Genomic DNA, 15,221 nt, shown 5'->3' with positions numbered 1-15,221 from the left:
TCTTCTCTTTCCTGCCTGTTCATCGGTTCTCTTCGGAGAGTCCGTGACCAATAATTCACATAGGAGACACAAATACGCTTAGACAATATAATTATTATAGTAAATAGAAAACGATACATACGACCACAGGACGTTGAAAACAAGGCTTCCCGTTCGCTCAGCCCTATTTAAGCAACGTACCGGCGGATTAGTAGTTAGGTGGGTGACCACTAGCGAATACCCGCTGTTGTATGTTTTTGCCAGTTGTCTGATACCATCTCTTGGTGGTCGGAAGTGTTCACGATGTTGTTTTTGCCTGCGTCGATCGCTTGATTGAAGGTGTAATGTAAGTGAACTGTTAAGCAAAGTATAGATAGGCATTTGTAACTACATGTCTTTGTGTATGATGCTGCCACATACAAGCAAGGTACCAACATGTGAATGTAAGCGAGCCACCTTCTCAGTCGAGCTGTCAGGGTATGTGATGTGTGGTTGCTCTATGAAACTCAGCTAGTGGACATGTCTACTGCAATATGAAGCACGAGTCTTGTTTACATGCAATCATCACATTGGTTTTCAAGCAGAATGAAACGTCTCAATTCATGGCTGGCGAGCAGTATGGTTTGAAAGAGTCGATTTGACAGAGTCTGTGCTGGTGTGTACCTCAGCACATCATTCTCAGGCTACGCACAGAGCGACCTAGGGTATCTCAGCCTAAGTGTCCGGTATCTTGTCTTTTCCGTAGCCCATTCAATTTCTTAAAGCTCGCAATATCCCCCGGCTACAGTCCAGCACACCAAGGCGCGCTTAGATCTGAAGCCTCTCAACCTTGTCCTTGAGGGTGCGGATCTGGCCCATGAGGTCGGAGGCCTCGTTGGTGGTGATCGAGCAGGCGATGACGGCGCGAGCGACACCGCAGGCGCGGCCAAGAGCCATCTTGGAGGGAACGTAGACGTAGGGAACGTTCTTGTCTTCGCAGAGGAGGGGCAAGTGGAGCAAGATCGCGAGAGGGCTGGTGTCGGCGGCAAGGACGATGACCTCAGAGATACCGCGGTTGAGGGTCTTGGTGGCCTCGTTGGCGCCCTTTTTCAGCTGGCGGTAGTGGGTGGCCTGCTGAACGAGGTCCAAAATCTGCGTTTTGTCAGCCATCATCCTAGACCAAGTCGACTGTTCGACGTACCTCTTGGCTCAAAGCCTGGTCAGCCTGGGGCCATGCAGCGCTGTAGACATGTTAGCTGCTTGTGTGATTAATGTGCGAGTGCGAAATGGGCATTCGCTAGGTGGGAGCGAAAATTACGTACGAGGTGTCAGCCATTTTGGAGGTTGGGTGTTGGGTGTTGGGTGTTGAATTGTGTTGGAAGGGTTCACTGCTGTAGCTCGCCTGCAAAAGGTTCACTGCTATGCTCGCCCGGTCGGTATGTGGTGAATCTAGTGGATGGAAGTCGTGGAATAAAAAAGTTGAAGCTTCCGCGATCAGTCGGCGATTGGTGCGCCGGTAGTGTCCTTGGCACACGTCTCAGCTTCACGTGATGGGGCAGGAGGCCAGTGCGCGCCAGCCAACCGCGCAGTCTTCGCCAACATCGTCACCACTGCCATCGACACTCCAACGCCTCCGTCGCTGCATCACCCCGTCCGCCCATCTCATCAACGATCAAGATCATCTCCTCGACCACCCGCTGATCCATTACATATCCGCCAAAATGGTTTCGGAGGCTTGGTGAGTGCCCGTGGAGCTCTCGTCCAGGCCACAGCCAGCTTCGAGCTTGCCTTTAGGCAATAAGCTCATGAAAGCGGCGTGTCTGTGACATTGGAGTAGCCAACTGTATAGAAAACGAGAAGCGCCAGCTAACACAACCCTTCAGCCCTGTCTATGCCGTAAGTTCGCGACGACGCCTCTCCTTCGCCTCTTTCCGCAGTCAGCAGTGCGACGACACACAACACCTTTATACCCCGATGCATCGCCAGCGACGACACTCTACGAATCTCGCAAGATGCTGACCTCCTCTAGCCCTTCTTCGGCGCGATGGGCTGCACATCAGCCATCGTCTTCGCCTGCTTTGGTGCCGCCTACGGTACCGCCAAGGCTGGTGTCGGTGTCAGCGCCATGGGTGTCCTCCGCCCTGACTTGATCGTCAAGAGTACGTCGCACGCGCTCTGAGAAGCCCTGGTCTAGCGAGATAGCGGGGCTGTAGCGGTAGATAGGCTAATACGTTGCAGATATTATTCCCGTCGTCATGGCTGGTATCATCGGTATCTACGGTCTCGTCGTCTCTGTCCTGATCTCCAACGGTCTGAAGCAGGAGGCCTCCCTCTTCACCAGCTTCATCCAGCTCGGTGCCGGTCTCTCCGTCGGTCTGTCGGGTATGGCCGCTGGATTCGCCATTGGTATCGTCGGTGACGCTGGTGTACGAGGAACTGCCCAGCAGCCTAGGTTGTTCGTCGGAATGATTTTGATTCTCATTTTCGCCGAAGTCTTGGGTACGTTCTATATCCTCGTAATACTGAGCGCGCGCTAATCGTTAACAGGTCTTTACGGTCTTATTGTTGCCCTTCTCATGAACTCCAAGGGTGCTGAGGGTAGCTGCTAAACGTCTCACCACGAACCACGATAGCAGCCAACGACAACTCACCTGCATCATACGAACATTGGCACCACTTGGCTCGAATGAATACCACACATCATATCTTGCATGGCGCTCGTGAAAAGCACGCGCGGCATGCTGTACGCCTACTTTTTGTGTATTTTCTTAGCGGTGTCAGCCACACCCGGGAAATTGAACGACGAGAACGGGGAAGAGTAGATAATGGAGTCGAGGGACGGCAAATGCGATCCATTTGACGGCGTGTATTCTAAGGTCTTTTTCAATCTGTTGCGCTTAGAAATGAATGCACTGCTTTCTTGAGGCTGTCCATCCCAACTATCACCCGTCACACGCGCGCTTAATCGGCTTCACCAGAATCAGAATGAGCCCGCGTCACGGAACACCGAACAAAGCCTTGCATATCATCGTTGACATTATGAACTGATCAGCATTTACAGGTTACGCAATACCAAAAGGGAATACCCACGCCAATGCAGAATCCTCAAAACCGCTGCCGGTCATTACAGTCGTGACGTTCAGTCTCACGCTGCCAGGATCTCCCTAGCATGCGTCCTGATCTTCCTACTCAGTGCCCGTGGAGCCCCAATCGTCGCCCTCTTCACCTCCGTACTTTGCGCCTTCGCCTTCCCAAACTGCTCATTATTCGCACACGGGCCGTTCTCGGGACACGCATGATAAATACTCATTGCAGCCCAGCCACCACAGGTCTGATCCGAATTGCCAGTGCACCTCATGCTGCACGCGCCCATGATGCCGTCTCTGGGTGCGTATCTGAAGTCCAGCTTATCGGCACAGAAACATTCGCCTTTGTACTCGAGGCCGGCGTATGTGTGGCCCTCGGCAGAACAGAAATCCACACACGACTCGATGGTCGTGTTGTCGCGACTCCAGCTCGGGCCCGTGAAGGCGCGGTCCCCGATATTGTCGCGGCCGCAGCCGATGTACTCCCATTCCTTGGTGGACGTGAGGTCGATGTAGTTCGTCTGCCTGATCCCCAGTTCGATGCCGTCGTTGCACTGTTGTGGTACTACTTGGTTCCCCTCATAGGTGACGGGGTTGCAGCCAGGCAGCTTGTCCAGGTGCCCGTCATTGACTTCGTCGACTTGCTCGGGAAGACGGCACTCCTGGCATTCCTGCGCTGTGAATTGTGTCAACACCGGGCACTTCTCGACTTGCCCGCTGTCGTCGGTGCATTCGTCGATTGCACGCTGCAGGACGTCTACGTCCCAACCGTTGATGAAGTCGCCGTGGAAGCTGTAGCCGGTAGCGTCGCCGTTGGAGAAGACAAAGGGGTGTTGGTTGCCTTCCCATTGATCGGAGAACTTGGCGGTATCGTAGAGCACTTCGTAGAAGATACTGACCATATGTATAGGGAAATCGGGCGGGCAGGCGCCGTTGTTGTATTCCTGGCCAACAGGGTAGGACATGTGGGATTTGTGGTCGGGCGTGTCGAGGTCCTTGCCGTTCCAGCACGATGGGAAGAAGACTTGAGCGCGCAGGCCACCGGGACAGTTGTAGTTGGGCATCTTGTTCGTCTCTGGTATATTTGGCCCACTGAGACAGCTGTATGAAATGGCTTTCGCGGCGGAGTCGTTGCCAAAGCTTCGTATGGATGGGTCTCCGGCGACCATGCGGAAGCCCTCTGGAAAGGCATGGAGTTTTTCATTCAGTTCGTTACCGCGACGCTGAAGATAGTATGCTGTCATTCCGCCAGTGACATCCTCTGGGTCGCCAACCTCGGGGACTGGCATGAACGTGCCGTTCTTGAACTTAACATACAACTGAGGCGTCCAGTAGTTCGACATGTCTTGCTGAAGGGTTTTAGGGACTATTCAATGAAGTCGAGGGAGAGATGTCATACCTTGACGGTACACGTCGAACAATTGGATACTCGCATACCCTCATAGGTCATTGTAGGTGCGAATCCAGCACCGCCTGAGATGGTGTGTACATGGCCAGCGACACTGCCCGGAGTGACAACGGGGTCAAGCCGTGTTCGAACAACCCTGCCTGGACATGATATGCGAAAGAAAGCTTCCGAAGAGCCCGCTAGGGTAGCCAGCACAGAAAGTGTAGTGAAATGCATTGCCGCTTGCTGTGTATGCCGAAAAGAGCTGATGAACTGAACGAAGCAGCCGACTGACAGCCGGCAGCTAGAAGTATAAGTATTCAAATTGTTTGGAGACAGGACTGAGTGTGACAGTATTTCAAGCCTCAAGTAGTGGGTGTAGACAGCCGCGCGCGTTCGTACGACTAGTTGTCAAACATGCACATGGCTGCCCATACTTGGAGCTCTTTGTCTTGCGAAGTCAATGCTCGGCGAACCGACTGGGGGTGGATCGTGAAAGGAGCTTGTACAGCTGGCTTCAGGCAGCCAACTCGGTCAACACGTTTTCAGACAAGGTGGTTATAAAAGTGGCGGCAGTTGTGCGCCCTGCGTAGGTCATGCGTGCGCTGTGGTGCGCCGTCTGGGCAATCTTTTCCACTCTGCATTGCTATCGGGACCCTCACGGCCATGCAAAATGCAATTAACGTCCATAGCCCACGAGTTTTTGTTTTTGTTTGGAAGATGTGTTGCGGAGATGGAATGATTGGTTCACCTCCCACTGACAGGATCCGTGGGCCTAGCGTCGTGGACTAGCTGCTGAGCCTTACTGCTGGGCGGTAAGCGCAGAGCAGTACATCTGCATATGGAAGGAACATTACTGTATGCTCCAACGGCTTTGAGATAGCTAGACGCCTGTCATCTGCTGTGGCTGCATGCTCTTTCATCTTCCCTGCAGGCAGGTTTGTGTAAGTCAGGGTCAGTGACACAGGCTGAACCACGCAACACCCACCGGTCTGCGACGCGCCTGGAGCTGCCCCCACAGATACCTCACTACGCATAGCAGATATTAAAGCCTTACTAGCGATCGGGAACTATGACATTCTTGGCTCAAGCATGGTCGCCGAATCGGCATCGTAGACGCCTTCTCCCTCCGCTCAGGAACCAAAGAAACACTGGCTTCATGGCTGCTCTGGGGAATGAACAAACATCGAGACCCTGATTCGACCACGGTTCAATCATAGGATTAGCTCACTAAGCAACTCGGCGCAGCGCTTTCCTTTGATTCCATCTCATAGTCACACAACATCATGCAATTGATCAAGGGGTTTACTGGATGCAGTTGACATGCATAGCGCAGCGACAGGCAATGCGCGAACTTACGCAGGTCCGCACGAGGCTCCACGTTTCTGCTTGCCACATCCGCTTTCGTCATCTTGAGTCTTCCCAAACCGAGGTCATCAATGCTTATGCACACCCCGCGACCGTCGGACGGAGCCGAGGTTACACAGAGCCGTTTAGGGGCGTAAAGCTATGCCCGTATGCTGGGGGTATGTTACACTGATGATGGAGAAGGTCTATGAGGTTGCCTGCCTGAAGTGATGTTAAGCGATCTCGACAAAGGTGCTGAGACGGATGATGGGTGTGCCCCCGAAAGCCACTGCAGTCGTAACCGTAGGGGAAGGCATACCGCCACTGCAGATCGATCGCGAGATCACGTTCACGCGCGAAATATGTGTCACACGAATTTATCGAATGTCTCTGAGTGACGAAGGATGAAATCGCTCTATGGGAAAAGAGCGGTAATGCTATGGGTGGCGTGCAAAAGTGTCGCTGGAGTGAGTAGGCGCCTCCCAGGTTTGCTGTGATAGTGATCTGCATGTGATATGAGATGCCTTATTCGGGCCCGGAAGCATGCGGACCATCGAGCATTGAATGGCGCTACTCAGCAGTTGTCCTTTGTCCTATCAAAAGCTGGTCAGAGTGACTAGGATGTGTTCGTTGTTAGCCCTGGTGTGCAAGAAGAATCGCACGTCCAGAATACACTTTGACGTGAGATCTCCCCATCGAAGTTGGAGCATTTGACATGCCGAGTTATTGCTGCCTTCGTGAAGTTGGATGAGACGGTTCCGGCGTCAATCAGTGACTGTTGAATCAATCTTGTCGAGATCGCGTGTCGCGTTCGCATCAGCAATTGTAGGACGCAGGTAAAGCGAGCAGTACCGTGATGTGATATGTGAAATTTTTGGTAGTATAGAATCTGTCGACGTGCCGCCAGAAGCCGATATTCGGCGAACGAGTCGTCCTCTACAGATCGTCCTTATTTCTCACCAGGGTACAACAAGCCATTATCCTTCCTGACATTCTCCAGGACCCTCAAGATGTCTCTTGACAGTGTCTCGTAGTTCTTCTCCGCCTCGCGATCCCTATTGTTGATGACCCGTGCGTGTTCTTCGGCCTCCTCTTGCAGGTTGAGCTTGACTCTTGTCTCGGGGCCAGCGAGCTGTGTCCTCTTCTTCGTCTTGGCGTCCCATAGTGTGACAGTCTCAATGTCTGTGATGGTAGGGACGATGATTGTGCCTTTCTCACCGTAGATTTCCGAGGGTGCGTCGCTGTTGTAGGTCTTGCTGTGGCACAAGTGAACGACGAAATTGCCGTAGTCAAGGATGAGACGACCCCCTCCATCTGCACCTGTGGCGATAATGTTAGGCCAGTACTTCGCGCCCTTTGGTGCTCCGAAGAGGTCGATGGCTGCAGATATGCAGTACACGCCCAGGTCGGCGAGCGCACCACCACCCATCTCGAGGTTGAAGATGTTTGGTGTCTCGCCAGCAAGGACCTTCTCGTAGCGGGAGGAGTACTGTGCGAATGTTATGGAGGCGCCGAAGATGGGTCCAAGATCCTTGATCGACTTCTTTAGAGTCTTGAAGTTGGCCTCCTGGATGTGGCGGAAGGCCTCAATGAGGAAAACATCCTTCTCTCGTGCGATCTTGAATAGCTCGTCGAGCTCTGTGACTGTGCTGCAGGATGGCTTCTCCAAGATGACATTCTTGCCAGCGCTCAAAGCAAGCTTGGCCTGCTCGAAGTGCAGAATGTTGGGGCTGGCAATATATATGGTCGACAGGTTTGAGTCGTTGACGAGCTTGTTCAGGTCGGTGTAGAGCTCAACTTTCTGGCCTTCATACTTTGCAGCAAACTTCTTTGCGGACTCTTCTGTGCGGGAGTAGACCGCAGCAAGGTTCCATTTGCCGGTGGCTTGAGCACACTCAATATATGAATCTGTGATCCAGCTTGTGCCAATGATGCCGAAGTTGATGGGTGCCATGATGCTTGTTGAGAAAGAAGGTCAGAGGACTTGGTAAAAGCGATCGGTCTGGTGGAATCGTGCTGCGCGGCAGACTTCTTATACACACAAGCTCTGTTTACGTGGGTTTTCCTGTTGGGCAAGCTGGTCGAGGGGCAATTCATTCCGCCCCACCATAAAGAGCTTCCGAAGGGTCTGATGTCAGCGTGTGCATGACCCTCATTGGTCATTGGGCTTCCCGTGGGGCGGTAGCTCCAACTGCTGCGACTTCCACATTTGGCTACAACCACCAAGAAAGAGTCGTGTACCGATCACGCAAAGCGAGTAAGACGCGGCGCATTTTGCCAAATATGTGATATTGACGAGGCGGACGAGAACCGAAACCCTGCCTATTTGGTACTTGCTATACAAATCCAGAGCTCCATTGCGAGGAGGGTATCATGCTAGGAACGACGTAAGCTGTCGTGAAAGTATCATACCATATGCGTGCGAAGAGTCCGTGAGTCACTCCCAGGAACGTGTCGACTGGGGTGAGGTCTGCTGAGGACAAAATGAGAGACTGCAGGATCGCCCAGAGAAAGCAAACGCTAAAAACACTGAGTGGCAAGACCAAAACTCCAAGTATGCTATGATCCCAAAACGTCCATCAATGCAGTGTGTAAGCGGCTCAAAGCCACGTGAGATCGTCGGCTTCTTGGCCGGGTTCATTTAGTCCTCCCAGACTGTGCCGAGCGATAAATCGACGCGTCGCTCGCCTCCACAGACACTCCAGCGCTTCCTCGAGTCCCTCTTGCCGAAGTTGAAGCTGCGGCCACGACCCTCGGGTACATCCAGGCTTGATCTGCGAGCTTCACCACCATCTTCGCGGTCAGCAGCCGCCTTCAACTGTGCAATGCGTTCTGCTTCAAGAGCGAGATCCTCCGCATCTGGACTGTCTTCGATGGTTTCGAGGGATGAGATGGAAGGGCTGCGAGAGCGCATCGAGGTCGGTGTGGAAGGAACCGACGAAGAGGCAAACGATGAAGGGTAGTGTTCGTTGAACTTCGAAGGCGCCAGCATGGGTGAGGAGGCTGTTGACGTTGGCGTGCTGACAGAAGGGGTGCTGGTGGGTGGTGCACCAAATGGTATAGCAACGTGATAGAGGGGTGATGCGGGCCGCCTGCGCCTGGAGAGGGAGCCAGTGCTGCTGTACAGGCTGAACATGCCGCTGCTGGCACGAGGTGTGAGCTCAAGTTCTGCATCCTCGGCAATGTCGCAGACGCTGGGTGCGCCTTCAAATGAGCCCACAGAAGCTGGGCGTATGCCAGATCCATATCGTTCCTGCAGCCCTGATGTTGCCAAGCGAGGCTCCACTGTGCGTGGGCTGCGTGGCTTGGGCGAGCGGAGAGGAGACGAAGGGCGGTCGAGAGGCATGGGCGAGGGCGAGAGAGTGAGGCGTCCAACTGCTGACTGGAGTGTTCCTGAAGGCTGCATGACGATAGGGAGCGAATGCGCTCGGGTCATGGGAGGAGCAAGTGCGCTGTGGCCACTTTGAGAGCGTAGGTGAGAGCGTGCGTAGGGCGACCGGTTGCGTGGCTTCGTCTGAAATGTCGAAGTGACGGCCGGTGCAGGATCAGTCTGTGAGCGAGGCGTCGAGGGTCGCCGTGACAACGTGCTGTCGTCTGACGTGTTGCTGAACTGGCGGACGAGTGTGTTCGCTTCAACCATGCTGTCGGTGTCTTCGAGGAGAGTGCCGGTGTGCTTGGCTGGTCGGTGTGAAGGGGCCCTGGAGGCGGTGGAGTGTGACATGGTCTGCTCGTCCTCCTCGTCACTGGGTGGAGACGCTGTCGTGCTGGAGGGCCGGGCGGTGGTAGCGGGTACTGCGTGGGTGCCGGAGCGCAGTTCTATAGCGTTCAGGCGCTGGAGGAGTTCGTCGTGCTGCGAGTCGGCCTGTGCTGCGGGCGAGGACGAGAAGGGTGCGGCAGTCATGGCGACGAGGTGCGAGAAGGCATAGTCTGGCGCGCAGGCGGTCAGGCTGGAGGGCTTCAGAGCTCGGAGGTGCAGATGGCGTTGGCGAGCAGAGCAGGGGCTAGTCTGCGGTTGTTATGGACGCAGGTTGCTCCTTGCACTTGTTTCAGCCGCCGGAAAGTGACAGTCGGGCGTGACGATTGGCTGCTGTGTTTGGCGGCACTCGTCCCGCAAACACACAGCGGACAGACGGCGTGCGAGGACGGGCGCGACTGGTGCTGGCGACGTCAGAAGCGTGCTCGGGCAGCGCACTGAAGCTGTTCTGCAACTTGTAGGGGCCGTCCAGTATGCCAACGGCTATGGCACTGTGCTGCCAAGGCGGCGCTATCGATACGGTAGGAGGCGCGCTCGGCCGCGATCAAGTCAGGGGGACCGCTCAGCGTCGCTCAGCGGGCTGCGGCGATACCCTGTAGGCACTGTGGATGACAGCAACTGAGGCCCTGAAACAGAGTCCGCTCGTGTAGAGTCCACAGTGAAGATAATCAGGAGAGCCGGACATGCTGAGGAACCGCTTGACGACGACTAACGCGCCATCCAGCGCCGCCTTGTCCCTCGTTAGAATTGCTGCTCCAAGCCAGCCTCCAACGCCTTCGGAGACCCTGCATATCGACGTTTTCGGGCTAGGAACGCGCTTTCTTTGGTTCCGGCATTTGCCTTTCGCCGAACGCGACCAGGCACTTCAACAGCAGCCCTTTTGTTGCCATCCCGTCCTCGCCTGACCGCAGCCGCGTTGGGACGCCGCTGCTGTATCTGGATTCCCGCCTGCCATCTTTGATGATTTGTGGATCGTGAGGGCGTTCATTCGTTCCTGTGGCTTTCTCCACGCCAATTTGATTCGTTGCGGAGAAATTACTCGCGTCAGATCCTGCAATAAGCCTCTAGACTAGCTTGCGGATCCACGATCAAGGGTCCACGCATGACTGTGACATTCCAATATGATTGACCAAGGGCGCCTCTCAACACGTATTCGATGCATGTTCAACTACCTATGGCTGACCCTCCCAGTACCTGAGCGATTCCTCCAGCTGCTCAACCACGCCCTCGTGTACCGCCGACTGGAACTCTTCGTTATCAGGATCAGCGTCAAAAATGCCAAAATCACACCAGATGCAATGTCTTATGGCATCACTGTACCGCCATCCTAGAACGGACTCTGTCTGCTTTGTTTTGACGATTCGGTTCGCGATGCACCACTCGACACCTGGGGTGCCATCGCACTGCAAGTCCTCTGGCTCCTCAAGTCCTCGCATCGGCTTCCCATAGCAGAGCTCGATCAGCACAATGCCAAGGTTGTACAGAGCCTTATTACGGATGACTCGATACGTCGCCGTAGGAGCAGTCACAGTTTGTTGCGCAGCGCTCTGGGACAAGTCACAACAGACGTAAGGATGCTCGTAGACTGAGGAGGCCGGGAGTCCTGGACGTTTGACGAACAGAACCTCGGTCTGTTTCCAATCCTCGTTGAGCTACGGCGTCTGGTACAACTGTAACAATCCATACGCTAGGTTGACGGCGACTCGAAGTTTGTCGCGCATGCTGATCGGCGCGAGATGGGACTGAGGTCCGGTCAAGACTTCGTCTAGTGTGTAACTCGCCCAGTCTTGTCGAATATGGTCCGTCGTCAGCGAGTACACACCGTGTTTTTGCTGCGAGGTGTCGAGCAGAAATCCTACACATATGTCATGCTCTGGCGATAGCTGTGCAATCGCTACGCACAGGTTCTGGATCTTGCACAACTTCGAGTCAGGCTTGACGGCGGTCGCTGATTGAGCGATGGCAGTATTCTTAGCAGCGGTATCTGGCAGCCGCGACAGCTGTACCTCGATCGAGCCAAACCGCACTGACCGCTTCTTCTTGCTAGAGCACTCATTGGCACGCAATGCCTTAGGAGCCTGTGGCCTCTCTTCCAGGGCATTAGGGACATATCGTATCTCCGCCTCTTTCCAAGAAGGAAGCGAGTTGGTCGAGGCATCAACCGCCTGCGTGAAGATGAAATGAAACGGTGCACACGAAGTAGTGTCTTTCTCCGTCCGCTGCGTCTTGACCCTATTCTCCATACGCAGGTTGGCAACGTGACTGTGACAGGTGCACTGTACGCTCGAACGTAGCGTATGATACAGTGTCTTTGCGTACTATTGGATAGCTCTAAAGCTTTTAGTCGCGCGACGTCTTGAAGGTTCGAGAGTGAGTGACGTTTCAGTCAATTGTGTCAAACTGTTGTTGTAACGCTTGAGTTTGCGAATCTGATCATCGTAGGTGCTTTTGCTGATGCTGAACTTGAACCGGCGGTATTCTTGCTTGAGTTGGCTGGGTTCGGTCAATTGCGGCTATCGACGTTGTGAGTACGGGGCCTTGGTTGCAACGGGGTTCTACTCCGCACGTACCTTTTAATTCGCATCTAACATAAGCTTGACTTTCATATCTGCTAACACTGCCTCCATCCCTCTGACATTGGCGAAGTAAACATCGTATCCCTCCTCTCTTAGCCTGTTCCTGAGCAAAACGTCGACCTCTGGTCTAGTCGTGGGGTCGGCCATGAAGGTAGTCATCTCATCAATTTGTACAAGACAGACAGTATCTTAGATACCGCAAGATACACCGAGAAAGGCTCGCAGAAGGATTAGATGGAGTAAACGAATCAATGAAAGTAGTTGAGGGAACTGTGGCTTCCTCCATCCCAACTCAGATGAAGAGCGGTCAACAAGCTCCAGAACCCGACATCAGCGAAGACTTCGACGATCATGCATCGCAAACATCCTTCGCCTCATCGATGTCGGGCAGGGAAAATTTGAGACCCCCACCTCTACCTCAAGCAGGACATGATGGAAAGCCATTTGAATGCATGCTGTGCCGTTACATCGTGAACGTCAATCAAGACGTCGCTTGGCAAGAGCATGTTTATAACGACTTACAACCATATGTAAGGTTTGAGTCATCGAAATCTGGCGATAAATAATCTCTGTTCTAGGTTTGCACATTTGAAGATTGTACCAACCCCGATCGCACATACGGGTCAAGAAAAGAGTGGTGGAACCACGAGCTGCAGGAGCATCGTCGACAGTGGCGCTGTGTCGAAGGGTGTCGCCGGCTGTTTTGCTCCAGAGAAACATTCCAAACGCATCTGAAGCGTGACCATGCCAGTCCTCTCACCGACAAGAGCTATGAGGCTGTTACTCAATGTCATATCTCTACTGCAGCTACAGACGGCAAAACGGAGTGTCCGCTATGTGAGTTCCAACCGTCCTCGGTGAGGCAGCTACGTGGCCACCTGGGTAAGCACCAAAGGGAGTTATCACTGTTCGCGACATCAACAGTCGTGCATGATGAAGACGATGAGGACGACGATAAGGAGGCGGTCGACACACCCGGTCAAAACTCAAGAAGTGGGTCCTCGGATTCTGATCCTGATCCTGAGGCCGCTGCTCATGAGCCCAGCCAAGTCTTGTCAGGTGGAGACCCCGACACAGAAACTGATTGGGACAGTGCAGACGATGACCAACACGGAAGCGACATTTTTCTTGTTTTAGCGGGTGGGTCAGATCTGCACGCTGGACTTGATGATAAGGGCCTGCCTTCTCCTTACAGAGCTCTTGAGATCGAAGGAGATAGCAGGACGAAGGGTGGTCTTTCGAAGGACAATAGTGAGTTTTCTCGAAAGTCCATTGAATTTTTCTAACCCGGAGTGGCATCGGAGCTGGAAAATACTGGAGGCAATGACATCCTAGCCACGTACACCATACAGTCACGTTTTGTCGACGCACTGCGAACGCAGACAGCTGCTCCCAAAAGTCACTCGGTTCATCTTTATTGGTGCCCATATGGTCATCCATACAGAATTTTTGGAGGCATCACTGAGCTTCAGGACCATGTGAGGGAAGAACACACGGAGCAAATCACTGGCTTGAATGTATTCGAAGCTTGCACAAAGATACTCAAACGCGTTAACGATGTCAGGTCAGATTTCAGCTCTGCGTTTCGCACTTTAATGTTCTCATTGACCTCTCTCTGTAGCCAAGACGAAGCGGACTACAGAAGCATGCACCCAGTACCCGATATATCGGGCTCAGATTTAGATGCACACAACGAGCAGCAAGCATTCACATCTTCTGAAAAGAAGCAACGAGCGGTTCCAGAGTCTACACGAAACCAGAAATTGAGCCCTCGAATGTCGAAGCTACATCATGGTCTGCGCAAGACTTTGCGAATAGAGCTGATCCCGCCGGATCGACAATATCTCCCGACTCAGCGTCAATCACATCTGCTGAGAGTGTCGTACCACCTTTTCTGCGTTGTAAAGTGGAAGGTTGCGGCGGTGTGTTCACTAGCAGGTACCGACGAGGGAATTTCGCGCGCCACATGCGGTCGAACCATGGCAACGGGGAAGTTTTTAACTGTCTTGCGTCCGGTTGCATGAGGACGTTCAAACGCCGGGATGCTCGTCTGAAGCATTACCGTGAACAACATCCTGAACTCAGCACACAGCCGCTTCCTTCTGGAGATCTAGAAACCTAGCATCATGTTAATTTCTCATGAATAACGTAATGGGTATCTATAAAGAACGTATCATTACAGTCTGCGTTCGAATACATGATTAATTCTTCGTCTCCCATCTTGTCTTTTACTCTGCGACACCAAAGGTGGCCGAGCATGGCACGGCTTACCTTAGGTACGTTTGTTATACATTAATCTGCTCAATTAGATATTAAGCTATGTATGTATGCGTACATCACAACGGTTGCACCGCCTCCCGAGCAGGAAAGAATAGGCGTGGTGCATTCAGAATGTACACATTTCAGCTTCTATCATACAAGTACCATATTTGCGTTCTACCCCCAGCGCATATGACAAACTCGCAGGTATACAGAACGTGTCAATTGCCTGTATACGGCCTGCTACAGATCAGTACTACGCACCCCTTGAGCTTTGGCGCAGTACACCGTTCAGCAGATGTTCCGCAACGTATGAAGTTGCCAGGAACGAAGGTCGCGCAGCGACCCCTATGTTAGAAGTTAAGCGCTGAATGTATTACCAATTTCCCGACGCTTGTTGAGCTCGGTAATTTTTTCAGTATTTTTGGGGTTGGCATGCCAATCCTTCAGCGGGTAGTGCCATAGCCTCTTAGAAAAGCTTGTGAAATGTAAAAGGTTGCTTATGACAGTAGTCTGCTTATTAGTCTTGACGGATTTAGGTGAAGGGTGAATAAATATGGTGTTGAAGATGACATTCTCACAAGAGGGCGGTAATGACTACTTATTGAGCCGGTGGTTCAATGGGTCTTTTTGTCCTGCGGTAGCCATGTCATGCTTTGGTCAAAAGCAACTTCGTTGGACGGAGACCACTCCGACTGGCAGTCTGCCTTCATGTTAAGTCGTGAAGTAACCTCCTGTTGGCCAACAACTGGTTGTTCCCGTATAAACAGCAACTGAATCGCAGGACATACGAGTAGCCCATCTGGGTACGGACATGCGGAGCGGAATCTGGAATAGGTAATTCACACATGCAT

General features: G+C 53.1%; 6 protein-coding genes across 6 annotated transcripts; 1 reads left to right on the top strand and 5 right to left on the bottom strand.

The window, feature by feature from the left end:
• Positions 1–352: 352 nt before the first annotated feature.
• On the bottom strand, positions 353–1,437 carry M421DRAFT_421494 (L30e-like protein). Its single transcript, XM_033592851.1, has 3 exons — positions 1,281–1,437; positions 1,160–1,199; positions 353–1,110 (listed from the first exon to the last, which is right to left on the bottom strand). Exons 1-3 carry the CDS (start codon positions 1,292–1,294, stop codon positions 787–789), a joined length of 378 nt encoding a protein of 125 aa, XP_033447907.1. The 5' UTR covers positions 1,295–1,437; the 3' UTR covers positions 353–786.
• A 184-nt stretch (positions 1,438–1,621) lies between these two features.
• Positions 1,622–2,892, top strand: M421DRAFT_421493 (V-type ATPase). Its single transcript, XM_033592850.1, has 4 exons — positions 1,622–1,696; positions 1,842–2,117; positions 2,197–2,457; positions 2,506–2,892. Exons 2-4 carry the CDS (start codon positions 2,003–2,005, stop codon positions 2,565–2,567), a joined length of 438 nt encoding a protein of 145 aa, XP_033447906.1. The 5' UTR covers positions 1,622–1,696; positions 1,842–2,002; the 3' UTR covers positions 2,568–2,892.
• A 211-nt stretch (positions 2,893–3,103) lies between these two features.
• Positions 3,104–4,668, bottom strand: M421DRAFT_64646 (WSC-domain-containing protein; the record flags this gene model as incomplete). Its single annotated transcript, XM_033596183.1, has 2 exons — positions 3,104–4,393; positions 4,444–4,668. The coding sequence occupies 2 exons, from the start codon at positions 4,666–4,668 to the stop codon at positions 3,104–3,106; spliced, it is 1,515 nt and encodes a 504-aa protein (XP_033447905.1).
• A 2,059-nt stretch (positions 4,669–6,727) lies between these two features.
• M421DRAFT_65121 (NAD(P)-binding protein) lies at positions 6,728–7,732 on the bottom strand (the record flags this gene model as incomplete). The annotated part of the gene is made up of 1 exon (XM_033596220.1): positions 6,728–7,732. The coding sequence occupies one exon, from the start codon at positions 7,730–7,732 to the stop codon at positions 6,728–6,730; it is 1,005 nt and encodes a 334-aa protein (XP_033447904.1).
• Positions 7,733–8,419: 687 nt separating this feature from the next.
• On the bottom strand, positions 8,420–9,499 carry M421DRAFT_64855 (uncharacterized protein; the record flags this gene model as incomplete). The annotated part of the gene is made up of 1 exon (XM_033596199.1): positions 8,420–9,499. The coding sequence occupies one exon, from the start codon at positions 9,497–9,499 to the stop codon at positions 8,420–8,422; it is 1,080 nt and encodes a 359-aa protein (XP_033447903.1).
• Positions 9,500–10,704: 1,205 nt separating this feature from the next.
• On the bottom strand, positions 10,705–12,255 carry M421DRAFT_5923 (uncharacterized protein; the record flags this gene model as incomplete). The annotated part of the gene is made up of 4 exons (XM_033595666.1): positions 10,705–11,184; positions 11,236–11,794; positions 11,852–12,045; positions 12,169–12,255. The coding sequence occupies 4 exons, from the start codon at positions 12,253–12,255 to the stop codon at positions 10,705–10,707; spliced, it is 1,320 nt and encodes a 439-aa protein (XP_033447902.1).
• Between the last annotated feature and the right edge of the window lie 2,966 nt (positions 12,256–15,221).

This window comes from Didymella exigua (assembly GCF_010094145.1).
Source record: "Didymella exigua CBS 183.55 unplaced genomic scaffold M421scaffold_16, whole genome shotgun sequence".
In the NCBI taxonomy this organism is placed as follows: Eukaryota; Fungi; Ascomycota; class Dothideomycetes; order Pleosporales; family Didymellaceae; genus Didymella; species Didymella exigua.
The sequence above is the reverse complement of the archived record's forward strand: the minus strand, read 5'-3'. Positions and strand labels throughout refer to the sequence as shown.

What these genes read in the sequence shown, in the direction of transcription:
- M421DRAFT_421494 (XM_033592851.1), bottom strand. An exon ending in ACCAGGCTTTGAGCCAAGAG is followed by an intron (nt 1,111 to 1,159) that starts GTACGTCGAACA and finishes GACAAAACGCAG; the next exon opens with ATTTTGGACCTCGTTCAGCA.
- M421DRAFT_421493 (XM_033592850.1), top strand. Translation starts at nt 2,003, where the DNA reads ATGGGCTGCACATCAGCCATCGTCTTCGCCTGCTTTGGTGCCGCCTAC. An exon ending in CCCTGACTTGATCGTCAAGA is followed by an intron (nt 2,118 to 2,196) that starts GTACGTCGCACG and finishes AATACGTTGCAG; the next exon opens with ATATTATTCCCGTCGTCATG. An exon ending in CATTTTCGCCGAAGTCTTGG is followed by an intron (nt 2,458 to 2,505) that starts GTACGTTCTATA and finishes AATCGTTAACAG; the next exon opens with GTCTTTACGGTCTTATTGTT.